Source organism: Anomalospiza imberbis, chromosome 9, assembly GCF_031753505.1.
Source record: "Anomalospiza imberbis isolate Cuckoo-Finch-1a 21T00152 chromosome 9, ASM3175350v1, whole genome shotgun sequence".
In the NCBI taxonomy this organism is placed as follows: domain Eukaryota; kingdom Metazoa; phylum Chordata; class Aves; order Passeriformes; family Viduidae; genus Anomalospiza; species Anomalospiza imberbis.
Window position 1 is genome coordinate 2,975,437 of NC_089689.1, and position 9,264 is coordinate 2,984,700.

Genomic DNA, 9,264 nt, shown 5'->3' on the forward strand with positions numbered 1-9,264 from the left:
ACACACAGGGCTGCATCCACCCCGCCCTTTAAGGGCTTTTCCGTGCCCTGTGCCTGTATCAGGCCATATCTCGGTGTGCATATGCAGATTCCCAGTTTGTGCATGTGCCCAGGCACTAAGGAAAGTCAGGAATGATTCGATTGATACCATTCCAGCCCCGTTTCAGACGTGAGCTGCATCCTGCCGCTGGCACAGCGCAGTGGAGGTGGTTGGGGGAGTTGCACAGGCTCTGCTGAGTTCAACTCACGTCACAGGGCAGTGAAGGAAACTGGGTGGGACATCACAGCCTGGGCTCCTCCTGTGTGTTTCTTGCACAGGCTTTCCAGGCAGATAAGGAGGGCCTGGAGGAGCAGGCTGAGTGTTTACACAGAGCTGCCTGCAAGGAGCAGGGTGCCAGGGTGATGCCAGGGAGGAACCCACAGATCTGCAGCTCAGCGATTCCCCGGGTGTAATTTAGCAGCATTTAGTCCCCTCACTTGGATGGATTAACCAAAAAGGTGAGGAAAAGCTTAAAATGAATCCCCAAATGTCCCCCAGTCCACAGCTCTGATGCATTCAATGCCTCCATGCTTCAGCTCCTGAAGCACTGCTGAGCAGATGGTTCTGAACAGGGTCTGGGTGCATGGGGAGAGCACTTTGCTCATGACTTCTCTGCTGCATGCTGAAAAAAAGGCTGCCCAACACTCCCCCAGAACCCCAGCATCCTCCTGCCAGTGGATAAAACCTTCCCTGCTGGCAGGGGCCAGCACATATCTGGGGACACCTTGGTGGACGTGTCGTTGTGGGTGGCAGCAGGCAGGGCTGGGTGGGACATGGGGACACGCAGGCATGGTCAAAAGTCAGTGGAGCGGGGATAGAAATATTTAAACATTTCCTGGAGCGCAGATCTTGTGACACTGCTGCTCGGAGGAGGAGGAGGAAGGTGCTCAGCCTCTCTCTTTCTCCTCCCCAGGGTTCTGCTGTCCTGACAGAGGTGAGGAACTTGAGCCCCAGTGTGCCCAGGGGATGCTGTGCTGCTTTTCTGGCCAGGAAAGGATTTTTTTTTTTTTTTCTGTGTGGCAAAAGGTATAGAAATTAATACAAGGAAAAGAAATGCATCAAAATCAATGAAATACTGTGTTTATTTCCTGCTGAGCAGGGAAATAAACCATCCAAAAACCAATCTTTGGCTCGCCTGAGGGTAAATTCATGTAAATTTATACTTTGCTTTTATACTTTAAGAATTCTCTATCCCTTTCCTGATTTACTTAGGTAATTTGTTTCCAGTTCAGCTTGTCAGGCAGTAACTCCTGAAAGTGCTGATCAGAAAATGAGTATTGGAGCCCCACTTTTTCTAGATACCAGATAGATCAAGGCAAATTAAGTGCTACCTGATCAATCTCCTGACGTGTTGAAAAGCTTAGGAGAAGCTTCCTGTCAGGTAGGGTCTCCTCATGGCCTGTAGAAGCAGGAGGGATTAAGGTTGGCTTTGTCTCACTCCAGGTGTTGGATCCGGGGCAGGCAGGGCTGTGTGTGGCTGCCATCCAAAACTGAAGGGGAATGCCCATCTCCACCTGACACTGATGGCTTATCAGGTAACCTGTGATGAGTCTGAGATGACATTTACAGCAAAAGCAGCAGGGACACCTCCCTGGGCCGTGGGAGGGGCTGGGGCCAGGCAAGGAAACAAGGAGTCCATGAGTGCTAAAGCTGTGCTTCTCTCCAGCCCTTCGTTCTCCCAGCTGGCCCTGGCACTGCTGTCCTCAGCTGCCCCTCACACAGGACATATGGAGTGTAAATGGTTTCACAGGCTAATGAAACAGTATTTTCTGTTCATTAATCAGGTGCAGACCACAGGGCCCTTAAAATTGCCCCTAGTGTGTTTCATGGGCCACGCCCGGCACATCCTCCACTCCGAAGGCGCTAAGCACTGCACCTCTCCCATCCTTCGGTGGACCCCTGGGTTCTGGTGGTGAACCCAGAGCCCTCCCTCTGACCACCATGGAGCTCCCAGCTCACAACCAGAAGAAGGGTTCTACCCCTCCCAGAACAAAGGCAGCAGAAGTCCTTAACTCGGAGTTAAATGCTGCTGTGTACAACAAGGATAAAGAAGCTGTGCTGGAGCTGCTGGAGCAAGGGGCAGATGTGAATTCCAAGGTAGACAGTGGCTGGACACCCCTGCAGACTGCAGTGAGAATCAATGAGGAGGAGCTGGTCTGGCTTCTGCTGGACAGGGGAGCTTCTCTGCACGCCAGGAAGGACAATGGTGGCACTGCATTTACTGAGGCAGGGATAGCAGGGAACGTGGAGGTCCTGAAGCTCCTCCTGGAGCGTGGGTCAGACATTAATGAGCAGGACATCAATGGCTTCACAGCTTTCATGGAGGCTGCGTGGTATGGGAAGGAGGAAGCCTTGAGATTCCTGTACAGCAGAGGGGCAAAGGTGAATTTGAGGAGGGAGACCAGCGAGGAGAAAGCCAAGCTGCACAAAGGAGGTGCCACAGCGCTGATGGACGCTTGCAAGGAGCGCCACTTCTCGGCTGTGAAAATCCTGGTCGAGGAGATGAGGGCTGATGTGAACATCCGTGACAACAGAGACAGGAATGCCTTGATCCATGCCCTAAAGAAGGGTTCGGGCAAAAGAAAGTATGAGTCAGCTGTGCCCATAGTTTGTTTCCTGCTGGAGCACGGTGTGGATGTGAAGAGCAAAGATGAATGTGGGAAAACTGCCCTCATCCTGGCTGTTGAAATGGAGAGCCTGGAGCTGGTGACAGCTTTGTTGGAGAAGGATGAGATAGATACTGATGACGCAGATGAGGAGGGCAACACAGCCCTGATGGTGGCTGTGGAGAAAGGTGATTGCAGAATAGCAAAGTTGTTGTGTGAAAAGGGAGCGAGGACTGATCGTGGGAACCTGATTGCAGTTGCAAGGAGAAATCGTTCTCCCAGCATGGAAAACCTTCTTCGTGAGCACAAGGTCAGGCTTGTTCCAGATCCCCCCAGAGCGTGGGAGCCAAACAGCAAACACTGGAGGGCCCAGCTGAAAAAACTTGATCAAATGTACCGCCCCATGATTGGCAAACTGAAGACATTTCCATACATCCTTCAGGATGGCATCTACCTTCGGGCTCCACGGAGGGACAGAGGTAGCAGTGCAAATAACCCGCAGTGCAGAGGGTGACAAGGAGAAAGAGTTCCTTGAAAAATGTTCTCACAGCGAACATCTACTGAAGCTCTTCCAGTCTGAGAAGGAAAAAGGCTGCATGTACTTGTGCTTCCCGCTCTGGGAGAAAAACCTCCAGGAGCACCTGCAGGACCCTGAAGGCCAGAAGGATTACAAAGCTGCTCTGAAGATCATCTTCCAGGCACTGAGAGAGTTGCACTCCCTCGGATTTGCTCACCAGGATCTACAGCCCGGGAACTTCGTCATAGGTTATGTTTTGCTTTCTTTATGTTTTCATTTTGCTCTCCCTGAAGTTTAGAGAGGGAGGTGTCTCACAGCTGCCTGTAAAAGTAGAGATGTCTTTGTGCTGAATGGGGTGGCTTTAGATCTCCTCTTTAAATAAGTACAGATAGGTTCACAGAGAGAACAAGCTTACACATGTTATTAGCTCTGCCCGCCTCTCCAGGGCTCTGCAGGCAGATCAACCCATCACAGGTGCCTCCAGAGAACTTTTTTAAAGAAGGGGCCATCCCGAAGTCAGCGATGGACTGTATGAAGGTTTGCCACCTTTATTTGCTAACAATTTCTCTTATTTCCCCAGATTTAGGTGGCAAAATTTACTTGGCAGACTTTGGTAATAAAAGGTTAATCGAAGGCCAAGAAGAACTTGTGAAGTCAGATTTAGAGGTAAGTTCTGTGGGAACCAACCTATGGTTTAAAATGTTGGGTTCTCTGTAGCTGTGGGTCCTAGGGAAAGGCTTTTTGCATCCCCAACTAGAAAATGCTTTGATTTGTGGGAAAATCAGTGCAGTGACAGATGTTGCACAAGTGCGATGTTGATTTGGATGCCCATCTCCTCTGTCCTGGTGCACACAGCTTCAAGGTTTGTGTTGGGTGTGTGTCGAGTTTTAACTTCTTTTTGCCAGGGTTGGGATTAAATGCATGTAGACGGTATTTCTTGTTGGAACTCAGATGTTTGTTAGTTCTTATCTATGTCACAGTCTCACAAACTGTGAGTTCTACAGCACTTCGCTCTAACACACTAAAAATGGAACCGTGTCTCTCTACAAGGCCTTTTAAGGATAAACTGTCCAATTAAGAAATGACACCTAAATTATTTTTACTTTTAACCCAATGACCCAACACACTTTTAATTATTTTTACTTTTAACCCAAACCCATGGAGAAGAAGGAGAAGAGGAAGGACCAGCCATGGCCCTAAAACCTCCATCTTACTTTATATATTATACTATATTCTAAAACCTTAAATTTTCCACCCTGTGATAGTACACACTTCTATTCAAACTCCACACCCATAATTCCAGTTCTGTCATTCCATTTTGGAAGCCTTCTCCATGGCCTCAGGTCAAATGCAGTGTTCTTTTGGGGGTCACTGCCTGTCAGCACAGAAAGTCTGAAATTCTCAGTAACCAGGGTTCCAACGGGTGTGTATTTTACACTTCTGGGCCCCTGCAGGGTTTGGGGATAGGAGTCCTCTTCCACAGGGTTGGAGGCTGGGTGCCTGTGGCACGGGAGCAGTGATGTCTCTTTGCAGGCCCTGGGCAGGCTCATCCTCTATGTTTTAACAGGGGGTAGGACACCTCTCCAGCAAGCTGGAATCAAGGATTTGGCTCCCAATTCCACAGATTACACAGAGGCTCTGGACCTTGTACAAAGCCTGTCCTCTCCTGATGAACGAGGCTTGGAAGGATTGAGCAATCATCCCTATTTCTGGAGCAATCAGAGGTAAGGCCTGGGAGTACCAAGGAGGTGGAATTTTGGTGTGGGAATTGCCTGTAGTGCTGGGAACAGTGAGGTCCCATTGCAGCTAATGAAGCTTCTCATCCCACAGCAGGTTCAACTTCCTGAAGACTATATGGAATAAAATCAAAGATGACCCAAACCGAAAAAGTATTTTTCAAGATCCTAATGTCACTAAGAAAGCTTTTCCTTATCCACAGTGGACTAAAATGGTAATCCTCTTCAATTTGGATTGGTATCAGGTTTGAGCTAGATATTCAGGCAGAAGATTTTCTGAGTGTTTAAAAATGGAACTGGAAAAAGTAGCCCCACATAAAATACAGACAACTGGAAAAAACAACTCAATCGAAGGCACGTAGTCAGAAGAGGTTGTTGCTAAAGGGAGCTCTGCTAACTGGGGTGATAAAAGGGGTTGATCATTCTCAAATTGGCTGGCAAACCTTCAAAATCTATTGTTTTTTGTGGAGTGTGAAAGGCAGGGAATAATCTGTGTGCTTTCTTTCAGATTGACAAAGATGTTTTACGTGTCATGGAAAATCCAAGAATGCAAAACCTACCAGACGCAGAAATGATGTCACCCAACGCCTGAGGCTCATGAGAAACATGGATGAACACAAAGATGAAGGGTACGTGTTCCCATCCTTGCCCCTGCCATGGGTGCATAGAATCAGAGAATATCCTGAGCTGGAGAGGACCCACAAGGATCACCAAGTCCTGTTTTTGCCCAGGACAAGCCCAAGAATCCCCACCATATGCCTGAGTCATCTGCCCAAGATGAAAGTGAAAGGCAAATGAAGGTGCTGGATGAATAGCCAAAAAAAAAAAAAAAGAAATTAAAAAAAAAAAAAAAAAAAAAAGATTGAGGAGTAGAACAGTTGCAGCTCTGTGGTTTCTAGGAAACCTCTCCATGTTATCAGAAAGCCTCTCTGGAATGGCTTTTTCTCTGCAAGGGCATCCTAGAATATTGACCCTTCGGACAAGCTTTAAAAATCCTGTTTGCTTTTGTTCTCTTTCAGGATCAGCAACAAAATAGGAGACTATGCTGAGTATTTCCTGAAGGTTTTCCCAGAACTTACCATCTATGTGTACAACAGCTTACGCCAGAACCCCACGTGCAGTCACCTCACAGACTTCCAGGACCCTTCTCTGTAGGATGTCACTGCCTCCTGTCCTGCGTTTGATCCCACCATCACTCTTTTTATTTCTTATTTATTCACCTGCAAAAGAGCTGAAGATATGGGTAAGGAGAAGGGATAAAGCACACGCAGGGACAGTATGGAGGACTGAAATTAGGAAAGATTCCAAAGAGTTTGGTGTAACAGCCATGACCTTTCGATGCTCTGATTTGCACTGTGATTATACGTTGCTTATGGAAATGTTTCTCAGCTGTTGAAAATTTTTTTATTTTTTATTTTTTTTAACTGGGATTGTTATTCTTTCAATGACCCCATGGAGAAACAAACTTGAAATAAATTTGAGAAGAAAACTGACTCTACGCTCCTTTAGGAACGAGGTTCCCAAGATATGTCCCAGACCCAACCTGCCACCACCTCTAACTTGGGTTGCCTTGACAGTCCCAAGCACATTCTACAAACTGACATCAGGAACCTGGGGTGGTGAGTTTTATTTCACAGGGAAAAGGGCCAGTGTTTGTGCTCAGGGACCTGTGGCCCTGAGTGGGTGGCCACCTCCAAAAAATCCGAACGATCAAGGATGTGTCCCAGACCCAACCTGCCCCCACCTCAAACCTGTGGTGCCCTGACAGTCCCGAGTGCACCCTGCAAACTGACATCAGGAACCTGGGCTGGCCACTTTTCTTTCAAGGAAAAATGGCTGGTGTTTTTCTCTAGGGGCCTGTGTCCCTGAGTGGCCGGACGCCTCCAAAAAATCCAAACGATTAAGGATGTGTCCCAGACCCAATCTGCAACCACCTCGAACTTGGCCTGCCTTGACATTCCCAAACGTATCCTACAAACCAACATCAGGAACCTGGGGTGGTGAGCTTTGTTTCACAGGGAAAAGGGCCGGTGTTCGTGTTCAGTGGCCTGTGGCCCTGAGCGGGGAGTTGCCCACAAAAAATCCAAATGGTGCATTGCACATGAAGAGAGGTTCTGCAGCAGTGTCAAAGCACCACCTGCATCAGTGCCCCTGCCTTGGAGCAATCGTCCTTCTGAGTGTCCTGGGAACCTTTCAAATACATTATGGAAGTTTGACTACACACCTGTTGATGAGAAAATGCAACCTGGACAACGCTGGCTCCTCTTTTGCCAATATTTTTGGGTTTTTTACCTTTCCTCCCTGCTGTTTTTTTTTTTTTTTTTTTCCTGCTCACTGTAGCCTTCTCATGTCCAGAAGGCAGGAGGACACCCAGAGATGCATGCTCAGGTCTCAGCAGTGGGGGGAACGGGGGCTATGGGGTGCCCTGTGCCATGGCTGCATTTCTGCTCTTGCATGAAGAGAAGTGAGGCCACGGGCTGGGCTCCTCCAGCCTCCTGTAAAATGCCACATTTCTGTCTTTCTGTGACCTTTGCAACTTCTTCCATCACTCTGCTGTTCCACTGAAGGGTTGGGTCAGGATAAGCATATGAGCCTGCACTGTGGCTGAGGCGCTTTCCTTAATGGTGAGAAATGAGTTTTCTATTATGATTTCTTGTTGTCATCGTCATCTACAAAATATGCTGTGTTTAAACGTGAGCCATACAAATATTTCATTAACATGCTTTAAACATCACTGCATATTGTTCCAGTATGAAGAAATAATGTCACAGCTCTGCTTTGATCAGAATTTTCCCTTGTGGGACATCTACGCTTTATTTTGGTCTTACATAGAATCCATCCCAAATAAAATCCTTCAAGAAGAGCACCTGAGCTGTTTTTAAAGTGATTCCATTCCTGAGCCCTGTCCCCACCCCATTGTGGGGAGAATCCTTCTGTGGCAGCAGGCAGGTGCAAAAGGGCACCATGGCTGGGGATGCACTAAAAGTTGGCACAAGATTTTGTTGTTCCTGCTGTTACCCAACAGGCAGCCTCAAAAGGTGTGCCCAAAACAGAGCAGTGATTAAACCCAGCAAGGCTGTGACTTATCTCTCTGGCCGCTGGGAAGAATTTCCAGGGATGGCTCCTGTGCTCTGTTCTGGTGTCAGAGAAGAAACCTAATCCATGCACAGCATCTGCAGAGCAAACAGCTCCTGGAGCATCGGTGCCGTGGCCTTCCCAAAAAAGCATCTTGAAAAACACACCTGGGTGGAACAGGCACATCTGTGCTCACCCCAGGTGATCTCAGCTCTTTGTGTGGGGTTCCAATGAGAGCTTTATTGAGCCTCTTCCTCAAAAGGATCCAGGGAAAAAGAGCCACTCAGCAGGGGTTTATATATGGATTTTGAGGGGCGGGGCAGACCACCAGGGCCAATGGGATGAGGGCACAGGCATGGAAGGGCCAATGGGATACATTGACTCTGCATGTCACAGCAAGGCATGCTGGGAGAAGCCTTTTTCCTCACCCTAACAAGGCGGTTATGGCTTGAGGGTTTTTCCCTCCAGGGAAGGGCTGTGCTTCCTTCACACGTCAGCCCATGGGAGGAAGGAATGCAGGGCTGGAAGCAAGGCTGTTGGGCTCTTTCCCCAGGCAGCACTGACAGAACCAGAGCACACAGTCTCAAGCTGCACCGAGGGAAATACAGGTTGGATATTAGGAGGAAGTTTTTCACAGAAAGAGTGATAAAGTTCTGGAGTGGCTGCCTGGGGAGGTGGTGCAGTCACCATCCCTGGATGTGTTTACCAAAGCCTGAATGTGGCACTGGGTGCCAGGGTTCAGTTGAGGTGTTTGGGCTGGTTGAACTCGATGATCTTGAAGGTCTCTTCCAACCTGGTCATGCTGTGAATTCTGTGGAAAACACCAGGCTGCCTCTCCCAGGAGGATGGGCCAGTGAGATGCCAGGCAGGATGGGAAACTGCTGGGTAGTGCTGCAGCTGGGTGGTGTGGCAATGTCTGGGGCACAGCCCATGGAGGTGTCCTGGGGAGCTGGGGGCAGAAGCAGCTGCCAAAATTAATGCTGTGGGATGCCCCAGCATCAGTGCCCACCTGGGAGGTGCTGCCTGCCTTTGCCTCTGGCAGGTTTGCAGCCCATGAACAGTGCCCAAGGGTGTGATTTGGCCCCACGCGCTTCATTGCCCTGCTGTCCTGCCTGCATTTGCTGTGCCTCTGCCTTTTCCCTCTGCTGGGGCTCCCCAGGACAGCTGGCTCAGCCCAGAGTGATGGGATCAGGTGCTCCCTGTCCTGGCTCTTGCATGCTGAGGATGTACGTGCTTGTGTGCACAGGGATGCTCCCAGCTCACCGTGGCTCATCTGCTGCTCTGAAAAACA

The 9,264-nt window shown here is 48.9% G+C and overlaps 1 protein-coding gene across 1 annotated transcript; it reads left to right on the plus strand.

The window, feature by feature from the left end:
• Positions 1 to 222: 222 nt before the first annotated feature.
• On the plus strand, positions 223 to 6,376 carry RNASEL (ribonuclease L). Its single transcript, XM_068199362.1, is given in 10 exon segments — positions 223 to 497; positions 1,483 to 1,574; positions 1,824 to 3,102; positions 3,104 to 3,410; positions 3,743 to 3,828; positions 4,696 to 4,886; positions 4,993 to 5,113; positions 5,407 to 5,446; positions 5,449 to 5,527; positions 5,918 to 6,376. Coding segments are annotated over 8 exon segments (2,082 nt in total). The 5' UTR covers positions 223 to 497; positions 1,483 to 1,574; positions 1,824 to 1,980; the 3' UTR covers positions 6,054 to 6,376.
• Positions 6,377 to 9,264: the final 2,888 nt, after the last annotated feature.